Source organism: Perca flavescens, chromosome 19, assembly GCF_004354835.1.
Source record: "Perca flavescens isolate YP-PL-M2 chromosome 19, PFLA_1.0, whole genome shotgun sequence".
NCBI lineage: Eukaryota > Metazoa > Chordata > Actinopteri > Perciformes > Percidae > Perca > Perca flavescens.
In genome coordinates this window covers 22510917-22525904 of record NC_041349.1, presented here as the reverse complement: position 1 = coordinate 22525904, position 14988 = coordinate 22510917, and the positions used below count along the sequence as shown (strand labels likewise).

Genomic DNA, 14988 nt, shown 5'->3' with positions numbered 1-14988 from the left:
GGGTGCTGCAGGGTGTTACAGGATGCACAATGAAACCGATAACCGATATTTGGAACTGATATGCATTTACAGTGAAAATGAAAATCTGTATGTCAAAATTAAGATTTTGGAATGTCACAAACTCCAAGACAAAACTTTGTTTAGATGCTTTAAGAAATGATTTAATAAATTAGAAACATGTAACATAATACCCAGTAAAAGATAGTCGGATAGTGTTGTGGGACATCAAGTCAGACTCAGTGGTGAGTGAAACCGAAGCAGAGGGACACAGAGCTGTAGCGCAGCCAAAGTAGAACACTTTTTAATTAATTAACTTTATCGGTTATCAGGCAAATAAAACTCACAAAAAAAACAGCCCGATAATCAACCAGGGACGATAATCGGTTTGAACTCCACTTTAACCGTGCCTAACCAAAGTATAAGAAAATGTATTGATTTAATTAAAGTGCAATACCTTATAAAAATACCAAATTAAAACTATTCCAGATATTTCCTCTACATATACAGTACAGGCCAAAAGTTTGGACACACCTTCTCATTCAATGTGTTTCCTTTATTTTCATGACTATTTACATTGTAGATTCTCACTGAAGGCATCAAAACTATGAATGAACACATATGGAATTATGTACTTAACAAAAAAGTGTGAAATAACTGAAAACATGTCTTATATTTTAGATTCCTCAAAGTAGCCACCCTTTGCTTTTTTTGATAACTCTGCAAACCCTTGGTGTTCTCTCAATGAGCTTCATGAGGTAGTCACCTGAAATGGTTTTCACTTCACAGGTGTGCTTTGTCAGGGTTAATTAGTGGAATTTTTCCCCTTTATTAATAAAAAAGCAAAGGGTGGCTACTTTGAAGAATCTAAAATATAAGACATGTTTTCAGTTATTTCACACTTTTTTTCATAGTTTTGATTCCTTCAGTGAGAATCTACAATGTAAATAGTCATGAAAATAAAAAGGAAACGCATTGAATGAGAAGGTGTGTCCAAACGTTTGGCCTGTACTGTATATACAGTACAAGGTAACATACAATAAATGACTCATTTTAAGGTCTGTGCAGAAAATGTTCTGACACAAAGGTTTCTTTCCTGTATGACCTCTGCAATCTTTTCTCTCACTTCCACATTACCACTTCTTTGGCCTACTGCAGAAGATTACCACTATTACAGTAACGGTAATTAGGCTCTGTGTATTCTTTGTATTGTGTCATCTCCATAAGTGATTCATATTCGTCCTTGCATGGGCCCAACCCAATCCCAACTCTGGTTTGCACTTGCTTGTTGTTTTTGTGCCACCACACCCAGCAACATGTTGCTTAACAATGAATGTACTCAGCACTGCATTCATGCTTTTGTGTGACTGATCCTTCTGGGTGTCTGAGATGATGGTTGTCTCTGCAAATGTCAGTAAAACATCCTTTAAAACAACCTTGTGAGAAAATATAAATAAAAAAAGGGGTTTTCCAAAACTCATACAGTCACACATTAGGTCAGAATCATTCCATGATTTAATTGGACATTTGTTTGGGAATATGCACCAAGCATAATATAGACAGATATGATAAGACCTTAATTTGGGTCCTGCTTTATTACCTATTCTTCACGCCCTGTCTTGCAGACGGCCTCAGTTCAAGATCTAGTTTTAAGACCTTCACTGATTCAGTGTTTTACTTGTGTATTGCATTTGTCTAAATTATTATGTTCAATTAATGTGTAATGAAGCTGATGCACAGCAAATCTGGAGCCAGGTAGTATTCCAGGATAGAAAATTTGTACACATTAGAGACAAAGTTGGAGAAGGGGGTTAATGTCCCTGGTCACTGATTCCCCTGTCACCAGCAAAGTATTGCATTGAAGTATATAAGCTAAGAAAGCTATGTATAAAATAAAATAAAAATAAATAAAATAAAAAAATGTTCCATGCAAAAACGTCATGAATTTGAAATAGATATTGTTCAAAGTTGACTTTGACATCTTGGAATACAAATGAAGTATCATTTGTGCCTGACTTTGTGACAGTGACACGTTTTTAAGCAACATTATGTATGATTTTGGTTAGCAGGGTAGACAATAAGAATGTTTCGCATATCACATTCTGAACTGACCAAAACTCAACTTTTTTTGCCCATTAGCATGGTACGGAATTAGCAGGTTAAGTGTCAAACATTCTAGCATCATTCTAGCGTTTAAGCTACATACTGTATGCTAAGTGTAGCTTAGCATATGTAAAATTGCATATATTTAAAATTGTTTATATTTAAAAGTTTAAAGATCCTTTTTTTGTCTGTGAAGGTGGCTAAAGTAAATGTATTCCAGAGCGATAAAAGCAACATTATGTGTTATGTTGATTAGCCTTGTAGTAAGATAGCATGTTTCATTCAATACTCAATTTACTGTACATTAGAATGATCATTTTATTCATCTCTCGTTCTGAAGCTTCCACTGTGATTGCAACAAATCACTGAATCTCTGTTAGTCACTAAATGTCTTCCATCATTGGAAACATGATTGCTTCAAATTCAATGAAAGTAATGTTTTAATTCCAACGTGATCATGAAAGAAGCTACAATATGTAACTCACTCATCCGTCAATGATGATAATTACTTATGTTGTAGCTAACATGTTTTTGATTTTGGCATGTCTTTCATCTGCGCATCAGTAGTTCATAACGGATTGCTAACATTGTTTGTGCTGTTTGTCATTTCATTGTGATGGTCAGTTCCATTGATGATTTAGTTCCTTGCATTCAAACAATAAGTTGATATCAAAATTATCAATCAAAAGTAAATTTCTTCAGTTGAGTAGGAATGTAATTGAACCTCCTTGTATGTCCCTCTCTCTGTTCAGGGTCCTCCTGGACCTATTGGGCCGATGGGACCCGAGGGTATGAAGGTAAACACATTGCAAATTGTGCTTCTGCTTAAGTAATCCCACCTACAATGTTGGATGTTTTCCGTACATGTGTAAATCTCAGCAAACAAAACCACATCATATTGTGCACCTGTATTTCTACTGTGTTTGTAAAATATCGTTGTTTCCTCTCCCAGGGGGATCGTGGTATGCCCGGTCTCCCTGGACTCGATGGTGAAAGAGTGAGTTCATTATGTATAATCATGTAAATATTAGTTCAACTTTGAATTACTTCATGAAGAAAAAAGACCTTTACTTAAATCTGTTTATATTAAGGATTATCTCAGAGGAATAAGCAGACCCAATGGATATTTAGAGCCTTTTACACATCTTAAGCCGCGTACACATGATAGGCGGCAAAACCGCTTTGTGTTGGCCGTTCCATTGATTGGGGACAGCGGTGCCGCCCAATTACGCGCTGCGCTACCCCTGGCGTCACGCACCGCTCGGGTTTGCCGCTTTGCGCTGCGCTCCAAGTTCAAATTATTTCAACTTTGAGCTAGTTGCCGCTGACCTTTCGAAAGCGTAACCAATGAGTTAACAGCTGTCGTAACCTAGCAAAGGGAAATGGCGTTCTTGCCACCCTCGATGACGAATACCTGCACTGCGCTGTGCTCTGCGCCCTATCTAGCCGTGCACAGAGAGCAAATCGTGTGTTAATTACTATTTTAAAAAAATAATTTGCATAACAATACACAGTCTGAATAGTTTCCCTCCTCCCTCAGGGCTACAAAGGTTCGAAAGGTGACATGGGAATGCCTGGAGCCTCAGGGGAGAAAGGAGCAACTGGTTTACCCGGCCTACCCGTAAGAATTTACATACACACAGAGAGCTAAGACACACAGTAGTCTTAGCTTTTTCTTTATGCTACGCCTCTGAAAAAAATTCTTTCTTTATGGTCGTCAGAAATCTCCACCCATCCTTTTACACCACACATGTCTAATGAAGCTTTTGTCCCATAGGGTGTCAATGGGGTAAAAGGGGATAAGGGAGATACAGGTCTACCTGGTCCTCAAGGGTCTTCGGTAAGTTGCACATTATTATGACTCAGCATAAAAATACTCAAGTAGTTGTATTAAAGATGCTTTTCATTGCAAATGTAAACATACTCAGCGCTGCTGCCCATCCCACAAATCTTTGTTCCTTAGAAATGGGGCACCATTTGAAACTAAACAGGCTTTCCAACGGTATAAGATTTATTGACAAAAAGCATTGTTACCACAGAGAAATAATCTACCAAACACAAATTTCTAAGTTTATATTATTATTATTATTATTATTATTATTATTATTATTATTATTATTATTGTAGAATCATGATTTGGTGTTAAAATATCTGTTTTTAATATTTGCAGATCGTCGGCACTCCAGGGCCACCAGGGCCCCATGGACTCCCAGGACCCATGGTGAGAGTTTCCAAAAAGTCTCATCTGTGGACAATAATGCGTACTTGTCGTTTTTGGAACAAAACTTAATAAATCACATAATATAAAACTACAAATATAGATTTTATACATGTCATTCATGACCATACTTATAAAGTGTTACAGCAATCTGACCTACTGATTGCAATTTAGTGTAGTTAGGCATTTAATTATCTGTGCTGCAGGAATGATAACAAACCGGAAAAACATTAGACAGATCCATCCATCCATCCATCCATCTTCGTCCGCTTATCCGGTATCGGGTCGCGGGGGGAGCAGCTCCAGCAGGGGACCCCAAACTTCCCTTTCCCGAGCAACATTAACCAGCTCCGACTGGGGGATCCCGAGGCGTTCCCAGGCCAGGTTGGAGATATAATCCCTCCACCTAGTCCTGGGTCTTCCCCGAGGCCTCCTCCCAGCTGGACGTGCCTGGAACACCTCCCTAGGGAGGCGCCCAGGGGGCATCCTTACCAGATGCCCGAACCACCTCAACTGGCTCCTTTCGACGCAAAGGAGCAGCGGTTCTACTCGGAGCTCCTCACGGATGACTGAGCTTCTCACCCTATCTCTAAGGGAGACGCCAGCCACCCTCCTGAGGAAACCCATTTCAGCCGCTTGTACCCTGGATCTCGTTCTTTCGGTCATGACCCCACATTACATTAGACAGATCAACCCATTAATCACTGTAACAATGCACGCACAGTTTACAATCCAACAAGTCCCTGCTATGGTTAAACATGCAAGTAATAAATCCTCCCTTTGCATACCATCATCGGGTGTAACTAAGGTCTAACTGTATTCTCAGACAACACAGCTTTAATTGCTTAAAAAAAAAAAAAAAAAATATGTCTGTTTTATTCCCACTGTTTTTAACTTCTGTGGGTGTTCAGAACCACAGTAAAGACAAGTCATCCAGCCAACAAACTGGCGCTGTCAGTTACTGTACTGGTTGCATCTTCCAGCTGAATGTTTGTAGTCCAGTAATACCAGGTTGTATTCTGTGTAATGCCACAGCAATGTTTACTTGTATAAAGTCACCTAGGAACAAAAAAAGAATAAAACACAGGGCTGAGGACTTGGCAATAATTGCCTGTGGGAAACATTACAGTACTTCAAATGTTCTACTTTTTACTGTGGTGTGGAGAAGAAGGAAAAGGAGGATAGATTAGTAGAAATATTTATTTATTTATTTATTTATTTTACTATGAGACCAGCCACAAACTAATATTTTGCAATGTTTTCAGGGCCCCCATGGTTTCCCTGGACCAAAGGTAAATCTCAAAAGACTTCACATGACACCTCACATTCATTTCATTATAACTCCAAGACATGCACTTTTTTAGTCGTCTTCTTACTCTGTGGTGAGAATCAAGTATAATTGTAATACCTTCCTGTTAAATAGTTGTACATTTGCGTATGCAGTTGTGCTTCCTCGGACACCTCATTCAAAATTGAAATATGTACTAATCGTAGATATGAACAAGCTCAAGATGAGTGTCCGTTATTAGATTCTACTTTCTGTCACTGATGCATCTTCACTATTTCTTGAAGAAACATGAAGCATTACTGCAGCAAGTGCTTTTCATAAAGTTGTGATTAGTATTTTTGTCAGTTGCTGTAAAGCAGGATGAACCACAGGGGCGAGCCTAGAAGACGTTATTACATTTTGTCAACAGTCCACTTTATAAACAAATACATGAACTCCGTCCAATATGACACCGATGATACAGGCAGTGGTGCAATCACAGGGACAGAAACTGAGTCATTTTCTCTTTCTTCCCTTGTTTCCTTTGTTTGTTTAGGGGGAACCTGGTTTGCATGGTGTGAAAGGCATCCGAGGCGAACCAGGACACAAAGGGGACCGTGGACCACTGGGTCTCCCCGTGAGTACAGTCGTGCATCTTGGGATATTGCCAATCACAAAAGTCCTGTCCTTTATTTCCTCAGACATCCATAGAAATCTCTGATTTCTTATTGTGCATTTGTGCATTTGTGCGTGTGTGTGTGTGTGTGTGTGTGTGTGTGTGTGTGTGTGTGTGTGTGTGTGTGTGTGTGTGTGTGTTGTGTGTGTGTGTGTGTGTGTGTGTGTGTGTGTGTGTGTGTGTGTGTTGTGTGTGTGTGTGTGTGTGTGTGTGTTTGTGTGGCCTTCTCCATTTTCTGTCCTCGTTTTCATTTGCCTGGGCTGACTATTATGCCGAGCTCCCTGTAACACACACTGTAATTTTAGTTGTTGTAAACCCTGCCATCAACCTGTCCTAATAACAGTGTTCATCTGGTACTAATCCCGCCTTGTTCATGTCACTCATACCTCCATAACCACGCAGGGAGCCTCCGGCTTGGACGGCAAGCCCGGAATTAGGGTGAGTGTCATTTGACCAAGAGGCTTCACCACCCAACTTCTGCCTACTTTTCTCCCTCTCATCCTCCATACAGTCCCAAACCTTCATTTTATCGTATCTCACTGTGACTGAAAAGAAAGTTGTATACACTTCTGTTGGATGTTTACATCTTAGCTTAGGTCTCAGTAGTTAAACACTGAGTTTAATTATTAGGATAGCTACCATACAGAAAGCAGTGACAGTAGGCATTTCAAGGCTCTCGTTTTGTCCCGTGTTGCATTAACTCAGCATTAACACACACTCATACATTAACTGTGTCAGCGGTGTTGTAAATGTCCTTTGTGGCCAGTGCACGTGTACTAGCAGCAGTTCTGTGTGCCGTTTGTAGTTCAAACCAGATGGGAATATTGTACAAATGTGGACGCCGAACAATTCTTTTTAGCTTTCCATTTGTTATTTGTTTGGAAAAATCAACTTTATTTTTGAAATACCTGCTATAGTCCAATGATGTAAACTCACCACGGCAACACTACTTTTTGCAGGGCACGGATGGGCCTACGGGTCCAGCTGGTCCAGCTGGGCCAAAGGGTGACATAGTAAGACACATTTGAATTTGACTTTATATCTCTCTGATGATACAGTACATCTGAACTGTAAGATGAGGTGTTTTTTTGGGGTGTTTTATTTCATTGTAACACTGATTAATTTGTATTAGGGTGAGAGAGGAGCACCCGGCGAGCCAGGACCAAGGGGACCTTATGGACTGCCTGTAAGTTTGATGAACATGTTGAAGAAACATTATCTTTAATCAGGGATGAGTACAGATAAGTGTGTGAGCTGAATTTAGCTTAAAGAATTATTAGGATATGAAATTATTTGTGTGGTGATATATCTTGAAACACTAATGTGCATGTTGGTTGGAGATGCTCCCTCATTCTGGTTTTGAGAGATTCTTATAGCCTGTCTGGGTGGCAATGCTACTTTAACACAGACAGCACACTGAAATGTGGTGTTTCACAGTCTTATCACACTTAACTAGCTGGCGCATTTCCCATATGTTGGAGTGGCACCATCTTTACTTTAAGTAGACTATGGTCCCTAATAGCTTTTAGTGCTAGAAAGATGAATAATGTCTGCTTTAAACAGGAAAATAATTACCCCTATATTAAATGGGCACATTGCTGCTTACATTAACCCCGTTTTTTAACAAGGTATGATCTAATGATGTAAATGTCAGCATTTATTAAAGTCAGGTAGTGTATGTAATGCTGATACAACTAATGTTCTTTATTTGCAGGGATCTGCTGGAACTCCAGGCTTGGATGTAAGTCTTTTAAACTTTGTTTGCTCAGTTTTCTCTGAAGGCAGAGAGAGGAGAGATCATACTGTAGGTCTTAGCTTATAGGGGTGCTTGGCAAAAAAAAAAAAAAAGCTTTTAAATATAGAAATAAAACATAAAAATGTTTTTTTTTTTTTTTTATCAAAAACCAAGCTTAAGGAGATTTGACCTACCAGTATTAGCACCAGGTGTGGAGCACCACAAAGAAACCCAGCCCACATGCTCAACTTATTGTATGCAACAGTTCAGTTTATCAGTTCATATTAATCCCCCATCCCACAAGTATCACATATATTCTTAAGTATCACATATAATCTTAAGCTCACATATATTCTTAAGCTTAACATTATGTAATCGAGCCTGTAAGTCATCAAATATATACCAAAAGAAAATATTCTGTAGCTGAAGTTAGCACATTTCCACAATCCAACTGGTTCAGTAATAGTGAAATAAGAAGTGCACTAATCATAAATTACTATATCACAGCATTTATATTACTTCTGCACTTTATATTCAACAGACACATATACTATAGATATCCGTTTATTTAGTGTATACTATGTGGTGCTCCACACCCGGTACTTATTAGCTAATCAGTGATGGTTAAGTAGTTTGTCCCTATACTCAAGCCTTTGACAAATATCAAAACACATTAAGCTTGAGTTTTTGTGTGTGCATATGTTGTTGCAATTGTTTGGGAAAGTTTTTTTTTCCTTTTGTATGAACGTTTCTATATTTAAAAGCCAGCTACATATTGTACATAATATACACATTCTTGTTGCACATCCCTCCACTTCCTCTTGGGATTTATTTTCACCCTTTTTCAGCTCTTTTACTTTGTTCCTGATGTGTTTTCTTCAGCTTTGTCAGGACAAGAACACTCTTTCTCCTGTCTTTGCATAGTAAAGACACAGTAATTAAGTGGAGTTGTACTTTTCCAGGGGTTGCCAGGCTTAAGGGGAGAGAAAGGCGACGTTGGGGAAAGAGGAGAAAAGGTAGATGTAGTTAGGATATAATGGCTTGTCAACCCCTTAACACATAACACCGGACTGATGTCAATGGACAGTGACAGGAAATATAGAGGTATTTGTTTTATAAATAAGTTTAGTTTTCTCCTAATCTTAAATTCACTGATCATAGGTCATGTATATGGTTCTTGCAAGGAATAGAGTGATTGAAAGGAATTTTTAATTAATGTTTGTTTATGCTTCTTAATGAATTTCTTATATTACCGACATAATAGGATTTCTCGAGATTAACTCATCAAGCAGAATTTGTATTAAATAACTGGATATCCATACAGTGTTAAATATCCCTTGCATAAAATATCATCCCCAGTCTTCTCAAATGTTTGTTCTTCACTTTTGAATGATTTGTCATCTCATTTCTCAAAAATCACAAGTCAGATTTCATTCTGGGGCATCGGGGGAAAAAATGATTTCAACATGTCAGACCACACAAGTCCATTGACAACAGGCTCTTAAAAATACACATTAGTTTTATTTCTGTTGTTTCCATGCATGAACATACTTAAAACATGTCACTGCCATGACTTCTTAAGCCTGTTGATAACCTCTCCCTTGCTTGTGTATACAATATATCTTTCAGTGCTTAAAGGTGCTCTAAGCGATGTTGGGCGATGTTACTTCTTGTTGACGTTCAAAGTATTTTCAAACAAAACGGAGACTAGCTCGCTCCTCCCTCCTCCTCATCCCGTCCACTCCCTTCTGTGCTTCAGCGCACTATCCCCCCGCCCCAACCCCCACCTCAATTCCTTCTTGTCCGTTATTGGCTGAACGCTGGAACACAGTTTGTGTATGTTTGCGTGGTCCAGGTTGGACCACTTTGTTTTTGTTGCCGTGTGTGGAGCCTGAGCTGTTTTTTTTACGGTGTGTTTAGGGGACCGGCAGCTCACAGATAGTGAGGAGATATTTGCTGTATGTGACAAAAAATGTGGTAGCCTAAAAAACGCGTGACATCGCTTAGATTACCTTTTAATCTGTACGTTTCCACACTTACTAACACTTATAATGTGCTTCTTAGATGTTTGGTGTCTTTGAGAAACTGTATCCCATTCCTTAAAGATAAAACGCAATTTGCATTTATCGTTCTCACGTCTCTGTGAATCTCTGTTGTATTTAGCAGCCATTTTCCAACACCGAATAGATAGATAACGATTATGGATGACAGAATTTAAATGACGATCAAGGAAAATGCTTCTTTTGCACTAAAATAGCACTTTTAATTTTGAGTTATGAGTACTGAATTTTAAAAACACAATACACTATAGTAAAAATTGCTGAAAATGTATACTATTGAATGTACAATTATGTATCAAAAAATGCACGTCTCATCTTGTTATGGCCGGAAATGTACCTGTGATATTACCTCTGTGAAGTTTAAAAGGAAAGTACTTCTCATATCATTTCTTATTCCTGTTATATCAACTTCAGATAACATTTGATATCCTCTTTTTTTTTTATTCTGTATTTTGTTATTCTCTCATGCATGTACTAAATAACATAAGAGGACTAACTCCAACCCAAATATGAAGGGATACAGTTTGGACTTCTTCAGTGTGTAGTAGATTAAATTCTGTCCTTCTGGAGGTTTTTTCCCTGCTACTTCTTCTCATCCTTCGTGCCCTTGATACCCCTTTTGGTGCTTAGCTCTGTTTTTTTACTCCTTCCTACTGTAATGTTCCCCTTTTTCCTTATCTTCCTGTCCTAAGGAATGTTTTTTAGAATACCCAATACTGTCTGGTATCCCCTCCTATCTAACGTTGACCATGTGTCTTTCTCCTTTGTGAGCAATAGCCTCCCTTTTTAATCACTCCCCTCCTAATATCAGTGCTGTCCCAAATGTTCAAACAATGATGCTAACTTGACCAAAACGTTGTATCCACAGGGGGAGAAGGGAAAGAAGGGCAAAAAAGGGCCTAAGGGCGAGAAAGGAGAACAGGGTGCCCCTGGATTAGATGCACCCTGCCCATTGGTATGTCCCAACTGTGAGCTGGCAATCGCCTCCCAGCCGCGTAGAGCAGTCGTCCCAAACAAGGATGAGCGCCCTGTGGCTAAACAGATACCCAGCTTCCACCAGACCATAGCAAACTGAAACACAGAGTCCTTTACTCTCCTGTAAAGCTGCAATGCAGACACAAAAACATGCCATTAAACGCTGAAAAACCTATAATTGGGCTGGATTGTGGTATCAGCGAGCTCACAGGGTAGCTCCTCCTTCACCCCCCTCTTGTGTCCGTTGTAGTGTACGGATGCAGGGGTTAAGGGTCATCCACCTCTCTCCCAGTAACACTCCTAGGTCATCTTTGCAAACAGGGTTTCCGGGGATTTAAGGGTGAAAAGGGGGAACCAGGGCAGCCAGGTCTGGACGGGCTGGATGCCCCATGCCAATTGGTACAGTATTTCTCTTTTTCCTCCACCTCTAACCTATGCATGCCGCTCACTTTCAGTCATTACTGAAACAAAACCATGCATGACTTGAGAGCTTGACAGGCATGGACACACTTTATTTTAATCACAATTACATTTTCCATTTATGAATTGTTAAAAAAAATGAAAACAAACACCATGCTCCAACATGTAGTTCATATACTAACTTCCTGACCGCAAGCAGCCTCTTTTAGATACTACACATCATTACAAGCAAAATACACAAAAGAAACATACAATTATTGATATAATTGATACTTAAATCTATCCCTCTAACTAAATCCTTCCATTCCCTTGATTAAAACTGGAGAAAAAAAGTTCTGCTTAAATCCTCTTTCCTTCCCGCTGATTCCTCCATGGACTCAGTTACCTTTTAACTTGATGCTAACACAGACTCCTTTACTGATGCCCACGCTACAGACACATGGACCCTTCCTCTACTCTGTTAACTCCCCTTTTCCCCCTTCCTGTATTTGTACCAATTGGGCCAGACCATGACGACAAGGGAAAACCAACTGGTTATTGCTCCAGACCTATTCCAGATGAGAAAATGAAAGATATTTTGTTCATGCTTTTTATGATGCTTTCTGCTCCTGAAACTGTGATGCATGACTTTCTTACACTATGGGTATAAATGTTAGTGGTAAAAGTATAAGAGAACTAATTTAAAAAAAGGTGGATGTGATTGTATAACCATACTGTATGTAGACATAGAAATTAAGTATTGTAGGTAAAAAAACAAAAACATTCATATATCACACATGTCATTTCATTAAATTACATCTACACCAGCTGCAATAACTTTATTTTATGATAAACTCCCTGATTTTATTCTAGTGTCCCCAAATCCAGCTCCCTGTTGTTTTGAAACTCAACTGTGGGGCAACTATAATAAAATCAGAGAGCAAAATTATCAACATATTGATGTGCATGAGCTATATTTTGCTGTGTATTATGTGCATGTACTATTTCATATGATTTTATCATAACACTCAGAGGAAACATGTTATCGGAATTACTGTTGCAGACTTAAAAAGTGTGATCGGCCATACTCGTAATCTGTCCATCTGTTGGTACAGTAGTAACTATAGGTTAAGTTCCTGTTACATTAAGATCCTATTAAAGAAGTCAGTTTCACACTAGGTGCAATAAGTCAGAGAAAGTTATATTTGCATTCTCACTTTTCCTTCCCTAAACTAGACACCACCGCGTCAGTATTCAGTATTTCAACATGTTAACCAGTCAGTTGTAAAACCAACATTAATAGTATAATTAATGGTCTGACTTGATCATTTTCTTGTGGTTTGATGCAAGTTGTGATGGTTTACTCAATGTGGCAGTTTGTCCTTGCCAGAATGTGGTTTAGCTATGATGTCTCGGTTAGGCAGGATGGGAGATGTTGTCCCTACCATCTCCCACTAATTATTTGGGCTTATTAATTTGATGCTTCTGTTAACACCAAACATCCCATTCCTGTTTCAGTCCTCATGTTTTTTTTCCCCTGCTACCGTTCTTTAAACAGGGCCCAGATGGATTACCAATGCCTGGATGCTGGCAGAAGGTAGGACAAGTATATATTTGAGTAATATGGCAGACTTCAGTTAGGTCAGCTACACATTTTGAGAGTGAACAAAATATAAGGACCATATCTAAAATGCTTTAAAGGGACAGTAAACAAAATGCCATTTGCGTCCCTAATTTGCATATCTGTGTGTGGAATAGGTTTGAAAAGGGGAATCAAAATCATAGTTTTGAACTGTAAGACATAGAGTGCTCCTAATATTTTGTTCCCTCCGTGTCAGTTCATTGTTTTCATGTGTGTTTCGGCTTCTCTATGTTTGCATGGGTTTTCTCTGTTAAATAAGTCATAACAACCTTTGACCAGATTGTACAGCTCAGTCATGAAACAATGTGAAAACCTGTCCATCTTCATGTCGTTCTTCTCTCTCCTGTGTTTTTCTTGCAGTGATCACTCTAACCTGAAACGCATGGAGTTTGTAAATAATGCTTCTTTTATGGTATTTATAGTTTTTTTAATGGAAAAAAAAAAATGTCTAAAAGAAAGAAGTCTATGTGTACAATGATACAAAAAAGACATAACCGTCCCTAAGCTGCTTCTACTCACATCACCGTGTGGAAAAACAACCGTGTGCGTCCGCTCTCTCACATACACATCGTGGTGGAGCTCAGATCGTTGGCTGGCGGCTGAACTTGTCTCTGTAGTCTTTGCATGGCTCAGACTGATTGGAGCGTCGCAGCCCGGCCAGATTCACGGGGGGGGGGAAAGGAGACGTTGGAAGGAAGAGGAGGAAGTGGAGGAAAGGGATCTGGACTGGCTCTCTAACACCAAACGCTAGGTGTTTTGTGTTGTTTGGTTTCAACAAGCTCATCGCCCATTCATGCAGCATTTTCAAAAGACAAAAAAAAAAAAAAAAAAAAAAAACTGTGGCAAACAGAACATTGCACCCCTGACCCTGCAAAAGCATGAGTAGTATACTGAAACTATATTTATATGTATTGTATATACATGTCACTGTTTTGTGGTTGCATCATGGCTTCTGCAGAAAAGAAAAACAACACTAACATAAAAACAACAACAACAACAACAACCACCCCAGAGCTCTGAATAAGTCATTTCTGCTTTCCTTTAATCTTCCCAAGGGAGTCACGCCATGGCTGGTAGCCTGAAAATCCCCAGAAAGTAAAGCTGTTTATTATTGTTGCTTTATTGTGGTGATGCCTGCAGAGGGTATGATATCAGCAGGTTTTTCACTGTTGCACTCATGTGGCTCCGCGTCATCGTCAGTGTGGCGCCTCTCGCACACACCCACACGTCTCCCGGCGAGAGGGGAGAACTTAGCAGGCTCGCTGCACCGTTAGGAAAACAAATCAGGCTCACGTGGATTTGAGATTGGACAGGCCTGCTCGGGACGCCCTATGAGCACGGGAATGGATTCTGCAGGAGAGTCGCGAAGAGTCTCATTGATCTCCATCGAGATCAGCTGGAGCATCTGCTTCTCCTAACAGGCAACGCTTCAAGATCTACTGAGAGCGTGAACAGAATGCGATCATGTTTTTTTTTTTTTTTTTTTTTCTTTTTTTGCTCTCATTCTTTAAAATAGTTAGTATTTTGTGTATAATAGCCTTTGGTGCCTCAAGCTTTTATTCATTCCTTTATCTGACATGTACAACTTTATATCATATTTTGAATTATTGGAATGGTGTTTATTTCAGGAAGTTAAGCTTTGTTTGGTCAAGTTGTGGGAGTATTGAAAAGACACAACATTGCGCACTGTTTTTCATACAATTTTTTTTTTTTTTTTTTTTTCTTTACAAGCAGTTGAAATAGCATGTAGGTTACAGCTTCACCTGAGCACACGGTAAGATTACGTTCATTCTTGACTGCCGATCTTACTCATGGTTTTGAAGAAGCTCATTGTTTGTGCAAAAAAACATTGTGCTACTTGTTCATTCTGGACTTGATGTTAGTTGTACAGTGTTTTCAATTCACTGCATGAACAC

General features: G+C 39.2%; 1 protein-coding gene across 1 annotated transcript in view; it reads left to right on the top strand.

Annotated features, from left to right (window-relative positions):
* Positions 1 to 14785, top strand: part of col25a1 (collagen type XXV alpha 1 chain) — a 147981-nt gene extending 133196 nt beyond the window's left edge. The window contains exons 21-36 of the mRNA XM_028563680.1: positions 1156 to 1179; positions 2853 to 2897; positions 3053 to 3097; positions 3641 to 3721; positions 3878 to 3940; positions 4271 to 4321; positions 5584 to 5610; positions 6142 to 6222; positions 6664 to 6699; positions 7221 to 7274; positions 7394 to 7447; positions 7976 to 8002; positions 8959 to 9012; positions 11353 to 11430; positions 12989 to 13027; positions 14128 to 14785. Of these exons, the coding sequence (XP_028419481.1) occupies positions 1156 to 1179; positions 2853 to 2897; positions 3053 to 3097; positions 3641 to 3721; positions 3878 to 3940; positions 4271 to 4321; positions 5584 to 5610; positions 6142 to 6222; positions 6664 to 6699; positions 7221 to 7274; positions 7394 to 7447; positions 7976 to 8002; positions 8959 to 9012; positions 11353 to 11430; positions 12989 to 13027; positions 14128 to 14154 (786 nt within the window). The 3' untranslated portion in view covers positions 14155 to 14785. The remainder of the gene's footprint in view (positions 1 to 1155; positions 1180 to 2852; positions 2898 to 3052; positions 3098 to 3640; positions 3722 to 3877; positions 3941 to 4270; positions 4322 to 5583; positions 5611 to 6141; positions 6223 to 6663; positions 6700 to 7220; positions 7275 to 7393; positions 7448 to 7975; positions 8003 to 8958; positions 9013 to 11352; positions 11431 to 12988; positions 13028 to 14127) is intronic.
* The last annotated feature ends 203 nt before the right edge of the window (positions 14786 to 14988 follow it).